Raw genomic sequence first — 17,330 nt, forward strand, 5'->3', positions numbered from 1 at the left:
TGCTAATGTGTTTAATAAAAGTGCACCCAAGCACACACATAAAAAGGACTGACATATCTGTTTCAACCTGAAGGTGCACAGTGGATCCAACTGTTCAGATCTACCGCTCCTCCAACCAGAATCAGTTCCAGTTCAGCATGGAGGCCTTCAAGTTCATTGGTTCATTGGATCAGGTGAGGACCTGACAAAGTGAAGTAAGTTGTGTGTGTGTCTGTGTGTTGTGTTTCCCAGGGTAAATTAATAAACTAAAAATATTAGCCCGTTTTTCTGCTAAGAGGAACTCCTCTCTGCTTCTCCTTTTTTTCTCCCCAAACCCAGCCGCCCCGCTCCCTGCTCCGGAGCCCACGACGTTTTGCTGTATGTGTGGATGTCTGTCTGTTTTGTGTGTGTGGTTTCGCACGTGCGTGACTGTGTGTGGGTGCTGCGATTGTATGTTTATTTTCATCTCTACAGTCTGTTTAGACACAAAAAAACATGATCACATTTGTCAATGGCAGGGTTTTATTGTGAAAAATTGGTACTATTTTGAAAATTAACCGGATTATCTCATGTATTTTGATTAGGGGTTTGCCAAAATATCAATATTGCGATATATCGCGATATTTAGTCCTGCGATCGATTCTCGATGGGTTCTCACCAAGTATCGATATTATATTTATATTTAGAGGCTATTGCGCTGAGCGTGCGAGTCGCGCGCCGGAACTATTGAGCAGTTGGGCGTGCTGCGTCGGACTTGTAATAGCAACGCACGCGCTCATTCGGGAGAAGCTCCGGTGAGATACAGGCTCTGTAGCGCGTGTGTGAAGCATGTCTACCTGTCAGCATTTATCCTCCATCTGTAGGAGATCCAGCCGGTAAGAACTGACTTTCTCTGAGCGCTAGAATGTCAGCGATCACTTACTTCCTGTTTGATCAGTGGCTGTGGGAACTGGGCGCGCGCTTCGCAGTTGTTTGTGTACACTTCAAGGAGCGTCGGAATTTTCGCTTTGATGCACTTCAATGTTTAACCTGCTGCTGTACGGTGTAACTTTGGTAAATTTATAATGTGACTTTTCCACCAATGTAATTACTTGTTGCTAATGTTAATTTAAATAATTTTTTAAACAAAAAAAGCAGGATTTGATGTATGAACTGAAATTTAATTGTAATTAAAATAAAGTACATGAATTCACTGTAAAATTAGGGAGAATGCTAATTAACTGAAGCACTTAAAATTATATTTATTTCCATTATTATGTGTGTTTTAAGGATTTTACCTATTAACTGCTGACTGACCAAATGGAAAAATGATAAAAATTGGAAAAATAATCTCAAGTGACAGTCTGAGTAAATCAGCCTTTATTTTTGGATGCTCAGCCCTTTTCAAGTAAAGGAAAAGTGCACGAAAAATTAGGCAACACTTGACAGAGGCTGTAAAGCATTACATTCATCATCCTTTGGTGTGACGTTCTTTTGGAGGTAGATAGCTGTCGCCACTTGAATTATTTAATTTTTGTTCTGTTACAACAATTCTGCACTAAGTAGTGTGACTGCTGATCATGTTTACTATTGTTAACATTAAATTTGACAGATAATTCCAATTTGGTTATAGTCAATGCTCGTCAAAGACATAGTATTACTGATTTCAGCAATGTTGCACAAAAGTGTCTATAATTGCCTTTGCCTTTGCTCATTCCGGTTCCATTTGAACCGGGTCGGTCCACAGAACTTGTTTCCATGTTCATTAGCCTCGTTTTTGTGTTCATTTGTGAACTTCAAAGGTTGAATTTTGTGATGAAGAGGTTTTTTTTTCTGATGACTCGTCCATATTTAAACAAGTCTCTCTTGACAGTAGAACAGTTTAGAACAACTCCAGAGTCTGCAGGTCTCTCTGGAGGTCCTGCAGTCAAACCCGGGTTTGGACTTGCTTTTCTCACTATCCTGCAGCTGCTCTGTCCATCCATGAAGGAAGTCCAGGAGATTTCCCAGCAAAATCCTGCATGCCGTTTATGACAGATCTCAGTCCAGACAGATCAGAGTTCTGTGCTGGAGAGGGATGTGTGCAGGACGTTTTTCTGTTGCTCATCAAATTGTTGAGGAGGGTGATAAACTCTAGTTTTTCATGGTCTTGAAACCTGTTTTTTGTTTGGGAAATGATATTTTGGGCTGCACGGTGGTGCAGTGGTTAGCGCTCTTGCCTCACAGCGAGAAGGCCCCGGTTCGAATCCCGGCTGGGACCTTTCTGTGTGGAGTTTGCATGTTCTCCCCGTGCATGCGTGGGTTTTCACCGGGGACTCCGGCTTCCTCCCACCGTCCAAAAACATGCTTCATAGGTTAATTGGTGACTCTAAATTGCCCCTAGGTGTGAATGTGAGAGTGGATATGTGTGTGATTGAGGCCCTGCGACAGACTGGCGACCTGTCCAGGGTGTACCCCGCCTTCGCCCTTCAGTAGCCGGGATAGGCTCCGGCACCCCGCGACCCCGAAAGGGAAGAAGCGGACAAGAAGATGGATGGATGGATAGAAATGATATTTTCCAAAATCCTGCTGTGAAACTGTTGATGATGACAGCGTTCGGAGCAGCTGCGGTGCATTCAGTGGCGACTTAGACGTCCTCCTACTGACCCTTTTGTTGCTCAATATTTGAGAAAACTCTGTTACCTGGCCAAATAGAACTACTGGGAGGCTGACAGTAACAGACAAATCATTTTTTCCTCCTGTGACAGGCTCTCAGGTTGGTTGGCCTTTGTTTGACGATGTTCAGTTTTTCCAGAAAAGTTCGTCTTAAGAATGACTTCCGCAATAAAACAGCAACTAAATCAACTTCTCTGCCTTCTGTTGTTAACGGCAAAACAGTGAGTCATTTAAACAAAAATCAAGTGCAGCTGCTGCCTGGGGCTTAAGTACAGAAGAAGTTAGGTTTTGGTAGTGCGAGCTTTGACCATCCAATCAGAGGTGATTGTCATCTTTTGTCTTCATGAATCTAGACAGACTCTAACTCAGATTCTGATCAGTGAGCTGTGTTTTCATGGAAGAGAGGATGGAAGCACTGACTGTATGCACTGTGAATTCAGGGCGTAGGGTTACGAGGGAAGCTGACAGAACAGTTGGAACGATCTAAAATATATTTTGGACAAATGTGTGTGTGTGTGTATATATATCATTTTTTTATTTTTTTATTTTCTGCATGGGTGAACATCTTGACGACCTTGAATCATTTTTTTACTGATCCTCAAAGAATCGTTTCATCCTTAGCTTTCACTGAAGGCTATGCAGGCCCTGACCCCCACAGGATTTGTTACAAGGTTACTAGGAAAAGTGACATGATTCTAATGTCAGAGTTTTCTGCTCCTTTTCCAATATTCTGGGAATTCTAAACTTTAAAATGTAATGTAAACAAACATAATTAAACCGTGAGCTTTTCTCTCACTTTTCAAATTTGTCCACAAACATCTGAAGCCTGAAACCTGTGCTGACCTCTCTGTCCTCCAGATGGCAAGGAGATACGGGAGATTCTGACTCCTCACCATGACAACAACCGCCACCCCGGCCAGGGTCGGCTGGTGAAGGAGATCATGGTGAGTGTGCTGGCGTGGAGCACTGCAGCATCTCCCTGACGGGCCGCCTCCTCTCTGTTGGGGTGACCGTCTCCGTGAAGAAGTGGGTTGAAGACTTCGCCGTTTGTCAAGGCAGATCGCAGCTACGCCCCAACCAGCTGAGCGTCCAGTGCTGCCTGGTTTACGGCTGCGACGCCTCGAGTTACGCCCACCCCGAGCTGAGCTTCCACCGGTCAGTCTGCTGGTTTGTGCGAGCAGCATGTGGACGTTCGTCTCTTGAGTCGTGGCTCTTCTCTTCCCAGGTTTCCCAAAGATGCGGAGCTGCGGAGGGCGTGGCTGGCCCTGGCTCAGAGGGACGAGGGCTCGCCGCATGCTCACTCCTGAGTGTCCTCCTGACACTTTGAGGCGTCTTGGTTCACCCTGACGCCGCCGGCCGGCTGATGCTTTCATCGGACGCCGTTCCGACCCTCCGTCCTGACGCGCTGAGAGAGGTGACTCAGTTTTTTCATAATAAAAGTCTAGAGTGATGCAGTTTCTGTGTTTTAGACCGAGACGGACATCTATCTGTCAGGTATGGTGACCCTGAAGTGCAAATTTATCAACAAACTCGATCCAAAAACATTTTTCAAATCACAACAAATAAAGAAAAAAAAACAAATATTAATAAAACAGCATTACATTTAGAAAATCAAATAAAATTCTAGAAACTAAAACATAAAAAGGAAAAAAAAATCAGAAAACAAAAATGTTTTCCAGAAAAAAAACACAAGGAGAAATCAGGTAAGTAGTATGGGACATTGCTGGTTATCGCTTCATACTAAATAATTTTAGGTTGAAAAGGTGGAGAAACGTCATTATCCAATCTGCAATGTCCAATAAAACCCATACCCAGGGCTCTAAATTAACTTTTTAGTTTCTTGGCCTTGGTTCACCCTGAAGCCTTTTGCTTCACTTTTAGTTAATGTTTGGTTGTTCTTGTAAATACATTTGTTATATTTTTATGGAAAGACTTTTGTTACATTTCTTATTAAATTTACCTTTATGTTAGGCCCAGGACCCCTAGACTGAATGGGGCGTAACAGCCGGTAACATCCAAAGACTACCAGCCAAATTAGATTTCTATTAGCCAAACATTTTTTTGGAAAAATATTTTGTGTTTCAAAGCAAAAGAGTTATTCCCTTAATTTATAAAGTTTTAGTTGAAGATGGTTCTCCTACAAAAACAAAACACTAATGATAACTAAAAGTGTATTCTTATGTCAGTTTGATGACATTACAGAAATGGAATGTCCATCCATCCATTTTCCTGACCGCTTCTGCCCTTTCGGGGTCGCGGGGTGCCGGAGCCTAACCCGGCTACTGAAGGGCGAAGGCGGGGTACACCCTGGACAGGTCGTCAGTCTGTCACAGGGCCTCAATCACACACACATTCACTCTCACATTCACACCTAGGGGCAATTTAGAGTCACCAATTAACCTAGAAAGCATGTTTTTGGACGGTGGGAGGAAGCCGGAGTCCCCGGTGAAAACCCACGCATGCACGGGGAGAACATGCAAACTCCACACAGAAAGGTCCCAGCCGGGAGTCAAACCGGGGCCTTCTCGCTGTGAGGCGAGAGCGCTAACCACTGCGCCACCGTGCAGGGCGAAATGGAATGTCATTTAAACAAAATATACTTCTGATCTCTGAATTATTTTAGGAATACAAACCTTTCTTTAAAGCATCAATTTACTTTATCTACTACTATTACAGAGCTAAACATTAGGGACATTTGAAATATTGACAAGTATGAACTTTTTTTCGTTTGCAAGTCAGCCCCGACGTACAATATTGGGCCCAAAGCAGCGAAGTCTGTCTGTGACCTGCTGGACACTCGGGTGGATTTGCTGGATGCATGTGTTGTGGGTGTGGTTCACTTCGTGGCTCTCAGACTGTTTTTCAATTTTTAACAAAATTTGTAATGAAACAGTTAAAAAAATATAGACCCCCCCCCCCCCTTTTTTTTTGAATGCAACACACTTTCATTAAGCTTAAAACCAGTGACAAACAATAAAATACTTTATTTATTTTGCAAAAATTTAGTGCACAGAAGAACATGGATAAATTAGAAAGCATTTGCCTTATTGAGTGTTGTAGTTGTGAGTTTTAGTCATTTCAAAGTGTAACAATGACGGAGCAACAACTGAATGTGTGTTTGTACTGGCTGAGCTCAGGGTTAGCTCATACTGGATATTATCAGCGTACTTGATTCCAGCAATAGTAATCCCTTAAAGCAGGGGTTTCTGTAAGAGAATATGAAAAATGGCTCACCTGCCAAAGTGGCAAACTGTTTCTCTCACAACATCACGCACACAGTCACAGTATCTCATTGTCTATTTTGAATCTTAGCCATTTTTTCAGCTACATACTAGCTGTTAATTTGGCATTTCGCTAATATTTTAGCTGGCTATCAACTACAGCGTTTTTAGCTATCAATTTCAGCATCTTCAGGTGTCAGCACCATCTGCATATCTGGAGGTGGACGCATCAGAACGAAGAGAAGCAGGAAGCTTGTAGCATGTTTCTTTTATAGTAACAAGGAAGGACCTCACACAAAATTTGTTTCTTAGTTGTGGGCGGGTGGGACTGCTGGCGGGAAGTAAGCCTTCACTCATTTCCCATCATCTCTTTGTTTACACTGTCTCCCATTAGCTTACAGTAAAGCCTTTTTTCTTCACATTAATGGTTTATTTTTCTCTACTGTGCATTTGCTTTTGTGTGATTTCCTCCAGATTTGTGTTTCCTTCAATGAATCAAACTTTGTTTTTGTAGCAGATGACTTTGTTGCTTTCTGCCTGATTTTAAGACAAACTCAAATTACCCAGAATCCCCCAAAAGAGATAAGCACTTCTCCAACTATAAGACACAGAAAACTTTAAAATGTTAATTTTTGAATAAATATTTATGATAAACCTTTTCAGTAAAGTTACAATATAACTAAAAACTAGTTCAAAATGTTTTCATTTAAATATTTATTTATTGAACTAAATTAAGAACAGGAGAACAGAAACTATATTTAGAATCAAGAGAAATGTTACTGTATGAACAGTCTTCTGTACTTCCGTAGATATATTTTTACAGCTGAAGTCCTTCTGATCAACAGGATCATTCATCTTTCCAGAAAATTCTCTGGTATTTCTTGAAGAACTGAGAGGTTCTTTTTTTCTGCCAGAGTCGTTGATTCTTCTGTCGGTAGAAGTTTCAGGTTGTTGATAACCTCCTGAGTAGTTTTGGAATGATTTGTTGTTTGAACCAAAAATCTTCCCGCTCTTTTTAAAAACCCCATTTAAAGGTTAGAACTGTTTCTTTAACATCTGCCTTGTAAAAAGGTTCAGATTTGTCTCCACATGTTTATTTTCTCACAGGAAGTCCTCCATCTGATTTTGAAGGAAGTTTTATTTTGGGAAAACTAGTGGATTTTTCTCCACTGCATCCGACTCGCTGATGCATGTCAAGCTCAGCTCTAAAAGCCACGCCCACCCAGATTTTGGAAACTGAGGTTTCAGATCAACATGAAAAATGGCTTTTTAAGTCATTTAGGTTGTGAGATTTTGGTTGAAAACTTCATAATCATAATTAAAACACTACTGGGGACTTTAAAGCAGCTGCACCAACAGCTAAATGGAAACCCCCAACCAATAAAGTTAGCAAAAAACAAACGTATATAGAAAGTTTCTCTTCAAAGAAAATTGCGATATTTAAAGAAAAAAAAAGATTAATTGGATGTTGCAGTGCGCTCCCAAATCGCATCATATAGGAGCTATAGGTCATGGACCACGAGTCTCAACGTGTTTTTACCAGCAAAGTTTTGAATGGCGCTTTACTCAACCACATCCAGCCTCATAAAGACACATCCATCCATCCATCTTCTTGACCGCTTCATCCCGTTCGGGGTCGCGGGGGTGCCGGAGCCTATCCCGGCTACTGATGGGCGAAGGCGGGGTACACCCTGGACAGGTCGCCAGTCCGTCTCAGGGCCTCAATCACACACACATCCACTCTCACAATCACACCTAGGGGCAATTTAGAGTCACCAATTAACCTATGAAGCATGTTTTTGGACGGTGGGAGGAAGCCGGAGTCCCCGGTGAAAACCCACGCATGCACGGGGAGAACATGCAAACTCCACACAGAAAGGTCCCAGCCGGGATTTGAACCGGGGCCTTCTCACTGTGAGGCAAGAGCGCTAACCACTGCGCCACCGTGCAGCCCATCATAAAGACACAACCATGATTAATAAGCACAGAATAACAGGAAACATCATTCAAAGGTTACACTTTATTGAATGTATGGAAATGAGTGACTTGCTTGATTACATATAAATCTTTTTGCTTTAACATCCAATAATGACTACAGTTTTTCCATTTCTGACATGAGAAATGGCCCAAAGCTTATATTTAATAGTATTTGTCCTCATCCCCAAAACTGCTCTGAACAATTTCTTTGATCCTTTCAGTTTCCTGTGGTGGATCGGAGGGCAGAACGGCCTTCAGCTCCGTTTCAATTTTAGCAATCCTGTCATCGATCTTCCTCTCAAATTCAGCCTTGTTCCTCAGGACCAAATGCAGGATTCCCTCTTGTGCTTCCTTGCAGGACTGCTGCAGTTTTAGCCGCTCTTGCATGAACTCTGGTTTCTCCTTGTCCATGGCCATGAGTTTACCCAGGCTACTTATTCTGTCCATCAGATATTTGCTGGACACTTCACAGTAGGTCCCTGAGATCATGTGAACCAGGCTGGAGATGTTGGAGGCTTGAAAGGCCTGGTTGTACAGGATGTCTTTGGCAAATAGCTTACAGCTGTAGGACAGTTTCATTGTATCTTCAGATGTCTTCACAAATGTTTCCAGGGTGGTTCCAAGGCTGGTTTTCACAATGTTAGCCACCATCTGGAAGAAGCGCACCATCTTCTCCCATTGCTCTTTCACTCGGCCCATTGCATCCATACCTTTGACCAGCATTTTAATGGTGGTGTCAAAGTCAATCTCTTTGATTTTGCATTTCTGCATGTCAACCAGGATGTCAGTCAGCTCCTTCTGGTTTTTCTCCATGTTCTGCACAGCCTTCTCATACGAGTCTCGCGTTTGCTTCAGTTGTTCTCGGCTCTGCTCAATGCGGAATCGGGCATTCTCTGTTGCAACCTGACTGGCAGACTTTCGTCCGGTCTTCTCCTCCTCTCTGAATTTCATCGGAGATTGTGGGGTCAGAGCTGGAGAACCACTCTTTTTTTTGCTTTCACAGTCAAATTTCATGGCGTCTTCATGCAGCTTCTTTGTATCCTTAATTATTTCATTTGTTTTCTTCTCATCGCATTTCTGTTCGGGTGCATACTTTGCCAGTTCTCCACAGATGGCAATGCCCTTGTTGCAGAGAGTCAAAGCATCTTCCTTTACCTTGCTCTTTGGCATCTTCTCCAACTCCTGAGAGATTCTCTTGAATTGATCTTCACTCCATTTGGTCTTTGTAGACTTGTTTTTCTGGTCATAGAGCTCTTTCCAGTTTATGCCTTTGTCATTGATGAACTCTCCAAAAATGGATGTGAGTTTAAGTATCTGTTCGGATCTGCTGTAGATGGCGATTTCTGAGACCATGTCTTTGTTCTCACCCTCCTTGTTGGGATTTGTTTTTGAGGCTGTCTTCCCAGAACTTTCAGTGTTTGAAGAACTCATCGAAACACATGCATTCCCTAAAACTGTTACTATCTGACCAAGTCCCTCAACTACATCCATGCCTATTATCTCCCACCCTGATGGGAGGGAATTCATTGCATTTTTGTACTGGTTTTGAGCTTCTTCCATCTCCTTTGACAAGGTCTCAAAGGTTTTCTTGGATCTTTCCGTGATCTCTTTAGCAGTCTGTTCCTTCAATTTGTTCTCCTGAATTTTCATCTTGATCTCTTCCAGCTTTTCTCCATAAAAGTATTCAGCATTGATACAGGCTTCCAGCAGCTCCTGGATCAAACAAATGACATCAGCATACTGCTTTTCAGCACCGTCTGCCAAGACCACACATTGGTCTGCAATTCTACTGATGCTTTCCAGCATGTTTGGGAGAAGACTTTTAACAATTTCATCGTTATTCTGAAACAGAATCTTGACTGCTGACTTCATGAAACCTGGAACATTGGCTGTATGTATGCGGATTTGATCCATGTTCTTGTGAGCTGTGTTGAATGCATGCCAGCCTAAGTTACAGACTTGCATAAGACAGGCTCTGAAGGATTCTGGGTACTTTATGTACTTGAATCCGTCTTTTGGGGGATTCTTGTTGATGGAGAAGTCGGTGTTTGAGGAGATGAAGACTAGCTCCCCCATGATTGCAACAGAGATAGGACCAGGAGCCAGATACTCCTCCCAGTTTGCATTGGGCTGCATCAGCATCTGGGTGGTGTTCCGCATGTCGGCTGCACTGGTCAGATCTTGAGTGGTTCGTGCAATTGCGCCAGCCATTTCCTGTTTAAAAAAGCCAACAGATGGACTGTTTACAAATTAAAAAAAGACTTGATTCTTTAGTTCCTTTTTACATTTTATCCAGAGTTGCAGATCTGTTTGACATTTATCTTATTAGTAACAGATTTGGTTTATAGCTCTTGAACAGTTATGATGACAAAACAATTCTGCATAAGACCCTTATTTATTATAGCTGAGAGGAGTGTTTGATTCAGGGCCAACTTACATTTACTTTATCTGGACCAAATGTGTTAAAAAAAAGCAGACAAGGAATAAGTTAAGTCACTGTCTATTCCAGGAAATTTCCTTTATCTGTCGCATCCGAGCACTGTTACTACAATCTATAGGACAGTAGGTGGCACTCTTTACCTGCTTTATCAGGTAACATGCACATGTCATCAGGGCTGGGTTGATGTAATTGATTTGAATCGATTTAAGCTTAATTGATCAATAATTTATCCATAAAAATAGAGATCAATCTAGCACATAAAGCTAAAGTCTGCTAGCTTGACGCTAACGTTCAATAGAATTTCCCATAGGACGGCTAATGCTAATCCTTGGTTGAAATAAACATACATTACTGACTAAATGAACATCTTTATAAACTCACAGGTATCAACTTTTCAAACTCTTTCAAGGAAATATTTTTTAACGAAACCATTGTGGTTTAAAGCACGTTTTTTTTGCTCATTCTTTGCTTATTCTTCTTTTTTTTTTAAAAGTGTTATAGCGCGATCGCCACCTAGTGTCCAAACTGAAACGTCCTCCAGGAGAAGCAGAACAATGTTTCCAATGTTAATGATCTGAACATTTTAGTTAGAACTTCTCCTTTAGAGAATCCATGTAACTCTGGATGATATTAACAATCTCATTATTTCACTGATACATTTACAGTATGTGAACTGGATCAGGTTATTATCAATATATTCAAATTAAATAGTGGTTTTTAATGTATTTTTCTTACAAAGTGTAAAGTGAAAATGGAACTGCTTGGTATTGAATGAGTGGATCAAAAGAATAAAACAAAAACTCGTAATTGAATCGATCCTGTCGTGGTTGAATAGTTTCTGTAAATTATTATTGATACCCAGCCCTACATGTCACCTCTGCCCTGCCACCAATAAACGTCTTATGTTTGTGATCTATTCATGTATTTATCCACGTTTGTTCTGTTTGTTTTTTCTTAGCATCAATAGGTCGTGCAGCACGGGGCTCAATTTGTCATGACATAAGTGATACTGTAGTATCCTGTGTGATGTTTAGGGTCCCAGCACCCCTGTAATGTGCCGGGGTACATCACAGGGGTGATGTGTGGCCCACCAGACCAGCCCTCTTTAGATGAGATGGTTGTTAAATTAGGGGTGTCAAGTGATCGTATAACAGGTGATTATTTTCAGACAAATTAGTGTTATTTTTTTAAATCATATTAATGTATTTTTTTAATACCGTTATGTTCTCAAATATTAAAGGCAAAGGTCCAACTGTTTACCTATGTGAACATTTTATTTGACATCTGATGAAAACTCCTCTTGGTCCCAGTGCACATCCTGTTGTCTGTGCACCACTGTGCATGCTGCACGCTCTGTGTTGCTGTTGTGACGTTGTCAGTGTACGACTTTGTAGTTCTTCATAGAATTAACCCAAACAAGCCCAAAACTACACAGCTTTTATCTTTATGTAAGGGATAAAGCCAGGCGGAGTGTTCGTTATCATAGATTAACGCGGTACGTGGAGGGCTGATCGCATCAGACGGGAAACTGTGGAATGACGTTTGTCAACATGGATTATAGTTTTCATAAGAAGTTTGTGGTCAATATTTTTTGGTTTGTTAAGGTTAAGGTTTCCATCTGTTTTTATGTCTTAAATTTGAGCGCTCTGGACGGAATTTTTTTGTTCTTATGTTTTTTTGCTTTTTCTTTATTGTTCGAGACTGAAAAAATGGTCAACTTCATTAAACTAGTTTTTGATTTAAATTTGACTGTCACAATGTCATGAATTTAAATAAAAAATACCCCAAAAATAAAGCTTTTTATGGCAGTTATTAGATTAAAAAGATTTGTAATTAATTAGATTAATTAATTACAGATTAAGATTAATTGATCGCACAGAAATGGTTTATATGGCCTCACTAGTTAAAATGAATGGTTTAAAGAGTAAAATCTTCTTTTCTAGCTTGTGTTAGACCACCTTTTACCACTAGAGGGCAGAGTTTATAGTAGAACCAGAGCTGAAGAGCAGCAGAAGCTCAGTTTTCTTTGATGAATGGACCTGTGATGCCTTGAAATGTATACATGTTTGGTGACCGAAGCTGAATAAAAGCACTGTCTTTATAGAAAAGATAATTTGTCCTGTTGAAATATGAATGTTTTTTTTAATGATGAGGCTCATAAAAAATCTTAAAATTGCTTTTGTATAACTAAAATGTAAAAAGAATTGATAGTGAACCTTTACCGTTGTTGAAGATGTTTTAGATGTTGACGTTCTTCAGGTTGCTCTCACAGAAGGTATTTCCTCTCAGTCTGGTTGCAGCTGCAGGTCTGAACAGGCAGATGAAAAAGAAATCATCTTTAAACCCCCTTGAGTGTCTAAAGAGCATCATTTCTATGCATTTCAGATGAACTTGAAAAGAGAAGAACTTAAATCCAAATGCATACAGTCTTAAAACATTCTGTTTTGTTCAAGCATTCACCTTTTACAATCAAACTATAGTCAGAATCATTTATACTACAAACTCATTCCCATTTGACGTTTGTTTGAACGGTTTTGTACATTTCGGTTAATTTCACACACTTTGTTTGAAAGTGAACTGTGATTTAGCAGGTTTTGTTCAGTAATTTGACCTGCAGCTGAACACACCCCTGTATTAGACTGTTGAAGTTGAAAGGATCTGACGGAAATTATCATTATTTACCAAAATTATTGTGATTTTCGTTTTTGAAAAACTTTCATAATTGCTGACACTTTTTACTGACTTTACCAATTTAAAGTGAACTAAATTTCTCTCTCTTTTAATATTATTAAACTGAGTTCAGTCAAGGATGATCATTTTCTGCATAATGTTCATTTAATTAAATGACCATTATTTCCACACACACGGATGTCTGTTTGTATTTACAGTATCTAAATGCTGGCTCTGTGTTGGTGGTCTGGTCTCCCTCTGTGAGGGCAAAGGTGTAGAGAGTGGTGGTGGTGGGGGGTGTTGAGTGCCTCTGCTTTTTTATTTTTTATTTTTTACATCAAACAGCTTTACTAGAGCTCAGCTTCACAGAGCTGCAGCACTGTTGCTCTTTATTTGTCAGAGTTTTGTCAGCCAAATCCTGCATTCTACAATGAAAATCAATATGGAGTTTGAGTCTTAAGTGGATCTTTGCTGAACGTGTGATTCTCTTACTTTAATGCACAAGAAAACATTTGATTTCAAAATTAGTGAACTGTTCAGTTTATAATAAGCAAGTGATGTTTGACATGAAAAGGCGGCTTAAGGTTTTTTTTTCTTTGCAAGGTTGTTTTTTAAGGTGTTTGCAGAGGTCTAAACCCAGGCAGTTCTCAGAATTTACTATCCATGAAATCAAATCGTATCCCTCCTAACAGTTTCTAATCACAGAAGCCTATTATTCTTCTGACAAAATCAAGTTTAATGAAAAGGAAAATATTAAATCAAATACAACAAATATTCAAATAAAGTCTAAACCGACTTACCTTTGAAGTGCAGAGAGTCCTGTGGCCGTCTGGTGATGGTTGAAACGGTTAATATACGGATCCAGGACGCTCCTGTGGGATTCACTTGAACCTGATTGGGTCCATGCAAATGTAGGAGTCACTGAGTACACGGAAGGAATTCTTGCAATCTAAAGATCTTCTGCTTCAGACAGTCTTTATGAAGCCTAAACATATTTATAATATGAAAAGTAACACGCAATCCTTTTTTTGATCATTTACTGACAGATTATCTGGAAAACAAAATGCTAAATAAATGTTGTTTCTTTACATTTTTATAGATTATATTTTGGATGTGGATGTTTTCACTTATATTTTATGTCTTAATTTTAATACCTCATCTGAGTGACTTTTTATTTCCTGACAGAATTTTTTTTTTTATCAATGGGCAGTCCTAAAATATGTGGAACTGATCGCCCTTACCCGCCCTGCACTTTCTCCAGCAACTCTTGCCGTGATCTGTTTTTGTGAAGGTGTCACAAAATACCGAGTGATGTTCTTCCAACCAAATTCTCGCCAGGATAAGGAACATGTTGTTTTCCACTGTTGATCACAAATTTCTTCCCATTCCTTAATTGATATGACTTTTTATATCTTCTTTTCTCTTTTAAGAACACAGAATCCTGTCTTTAAAACCCTCAAGTCCTGCGTAAAGTCTAGAAATAACCTTCCTGCCCAAATTTGGCTCGTATGATAAAATAAACGTTTTAATAATCAGTAATTCTGGTCCCTCTAGATTTTCTTTTATTATGTTTTGATCTAAATAATGTCTCAGCTCTAAGTATCTGTAAAATTAGTTATTTTTCAGATCAAATTGATTTATTATTTCCTAGAAACTTCTAATCTGCAGGTTCTTCAAAAGTTCCCAGGACATCGATGGTCATCATTTGTGTTTGGTAAAAACTCTGTATGGGATGAGATCCATTTACAGTGCGATCCTAACCTGTTTCTAAAATTAGAACAGAACGACATGCTTTCGGTAACTGCGATGAAGTTAGTTATAGGTTGGATATTCGACAGACGTCCAGATGTCCAGAGACCGTCAATAAATTCAAGAATGAATGAGATTTTTTTCATTAGCTTCTAAACCAGGTGATCCAACAACTCCAAATGTATGCCAAGTTGTGGCACTGACATACCTACATGAGACACACCTATTTGATGATAAATATTTACATATTTTAGCTTCCAAACCATGTGACTCAACAAGATGAAATGTTCACCGAATTATAGGCATTCATTTTCTACAGGTGACATAACTCTTGCTCGGTCCAGTTTTCATATACAGTCAGTGATCGCAAAAACTGCAGAATGATTAAAAAAAACATGCTTTTCCCAATCAGATACAATTTGTAATCACAATTCTAAAGAAGAAAAAAGACCCATTAGTCGTCACTCAACTGGGTGTGAAAAATGTGTTCTCTGCATTTGACCCATTCCCCGAGGGAGCTGTGAGCTGCAGATGCAGCCGCGCCCGGGAACCATTTGGAGGTGAGTGTTGGTGAGTGTCAAGCAGGGAGACACTAGGTTACGTTTTTGGTAAGACTCGGCCTTCCAGTCTCAGGGTGGACACCACCACAAGGCCACTGAGTTGGTTTTCTTGTAATCCTATTTTTTTCTGTGAAACGTTTTAGATTTCTCTGAAGCAAATAAATATGTCTCTGAAACATGGAACACACAAAGAACATTCTTGACATGCATGAATGTGTCCCCTACAAGTTCTATTCTGTCTTGTTTACCGAGAAGACTTGGAAGCACATTTGTGTCAGTGCTCTGTGACTGAAAGTAATAGGCTTTAGGTTTGATTTGTGGGAAGTGCCATCGGCTGAAAATATCTGAAAATATGGGTTAACACTTGTTTGCACTTTTCCTGTGCTGGCATGCTTGAAATCCAATGTGATGACAGTTTTTTCTGTGTTTTTTTTTTTTTGGAAAAAACAAGAACTATCTGGATCAGATGGATCACTTTCAGTGACTGCTGTGGAAACACGCCACAGTGCAACCCTTGTTGAAGGAAAGCAGTTGTTGGGTTACACAATCATGTTTTTGCTCCTTTTCTCTTGGGTAAAGCAGATCTGTAACTAGAGGGACAGGTATAGGTCGGTAATCCGTGAGCCAACACATGGATACAGGTACCATGGGAGAAGGAGGGAAGTCTGATTTGAGAGACATGTGAAGGTCAAGAATCCAAAGATCGAGAGAGCAGACTGCAAGAAGATATTGTGAGAGCCTATGCTTCTTGCAGATAGATGCAAAAAAGTTTTCTTTTTGGTTGTCAAGGAGACAGCAGAAGAAAAGCTGGATTATTGTAGTAATGCTGACAACTTACTGCACAGAAATTAAGGAAAGATATGGCTTAAATGCAGCTTGGTGGTGAGACGAATGACCTCATTAAGGTGTTCAGATAAAGACTGAGATTGAGCAGGATCAACACAGTTTTTTGGATTTTGGCCCCATGTGTAATTGAGTTTGACACCCCGGTCTATAGTGAGTCACACACAACATGGTATGACCAAAATAACGATGGCTGCCGGGGTGGTGGCATGAAAGTTTCAAATCGTAACTCCAAGAAGGACTAGATCAACACGTCAGGAACAACAAGGAAAAGCTGTTTGAGTAGAAGAATCCCTAATGCTCGGGTGAGTCTGGAAAGGTGTCGGCCATGCATGCTGATGCAGGTTTGTCATCAGATTCGTCTTTTACAAATGGAAAGTGCATCTGGTTTGCCATTTCCATTTCGAGATCCTTATTTACAAGACGAATTGAAATTGAAATTGAATCTTGTAAGAAAAAAAAAGAAAGAAAGAAAGAAAGAAATTCCGCCTGGTCTATCTACTCTGAGATGTTTGCTGGTCTTCAGGAACTGGAATTCCCGTCCAGCCAGTGCATTCACTCTTTAGAGTCAACTTGACACAATCAAGAACTAGTCAGCAACTAGTATCCCATAGAGAACTTTTTTAAGTCTTCCACTTATCTCCTTCCTTGATATGGACTAGATGACAGACATTGTACAGACCTAGCTCAGTAAAATCTGTGGATTCAGGTGGAAGTTTGAAGTCAAAGATCAAGTAGAGTACGTCCAAATGTTAAAGATCAATCTTTACTTTCTACTACATACAGTAAAAAATACTTTATTCTTATATCACTCAATGTGCTTTCATTTTCCATTTCTTCTGTGCTTGCTTTAATATTTCTGTGAAGCACTTTTCAAAGCCCTGAAAGGGGATATACACTCAAACGGCCTTTACATGCCTGCACGATTCCCCTGCAGGCTCTCTCCGGCCATGTTTTTCTAGAAAACTGAGAATCCTTTTTGTATAAGTGCTCTGTGCCTGTATGTCACAGAGACTTTGGAAGTGCCATCGGCAAAAACAAACGAAAATATAGGTTATCACTAGTACATACTTTCCCTGTGCTGACATGCTCGAAATGCGAGGTGATAAGCAGACTCTCATGGAGACTGCTGATCCAGACATGTGGACCGTTAGTCAGCAGCTCCTGATAATGTCTGTCTAACCAAAACTATCTAAAGAAAACAAATAAACAAAGCCAGAAAACTAAGACTACCAAGATCCAAACTAAAATAACAAA

General features: G+C 40.2%; 2 protein-coding genes and 1 long non-coding RNA gene across 6 annotated transcripts in view; 1 reads left to right on the forward strand and 2 right to left on the reverse strand.

Annotated features, from left to right (window-relative positions):
• The window catches only part of hipk2 (homeodomain interacting protein kinase 2), a 172,607-nt gene that overhangs the window by 25,482 nt on the left and 129,795 nt on the right, over positions 1–17,330 (reverse strand). The window lies entirely within an intron of this gene.
• LOC118598900 lies at positions 7–4,194 on the forward strand. Its single transcript, XR_004948130.1, has 3 exons — positions 7–173; positions 3,472–3,768; positions 3,839–4,194. It is a non-coding gene; the product is annotated as an uncharacterized LOC118598900 (long non-coding RNA).
• LOC112151736 lies at positions 7,835–13,908 on the reverse strand. Its single transcript, XM_024280783.2, has 3 exons — positions 13,722–13,908; positions 12,474–12,559; positions 7,835–10,025 (listed from the first exon to the last, which is right to left on the reverse strand). Exon 3 carries the CDS (start codon positions 10,020–10,022, stop codon positions 7,974–7,976), a length of 2,049 nt encoding a protein of 682 aa, XP_024136551.1. The 5' UTR covers positions 10,023–10,025; positions 12,474–12,559; positions 13,722–13,908; the 3' UTR covers positions 7,835–7,973.

This window comes from Oryzias melastigma, linkage group LG6, assembly GCF_002922805.2.
Source record: "Oryzias melastigma strain HK-1 linkage group LG6, ASM292280v2, whole genome shotgun sequence".
Lineage (NCBI taxonomy): Eukaryota > Metazoa > Chordata > Actinopteri > Beloniformes > Adrianichthyidae > Oryzias > Oryzias melastigma.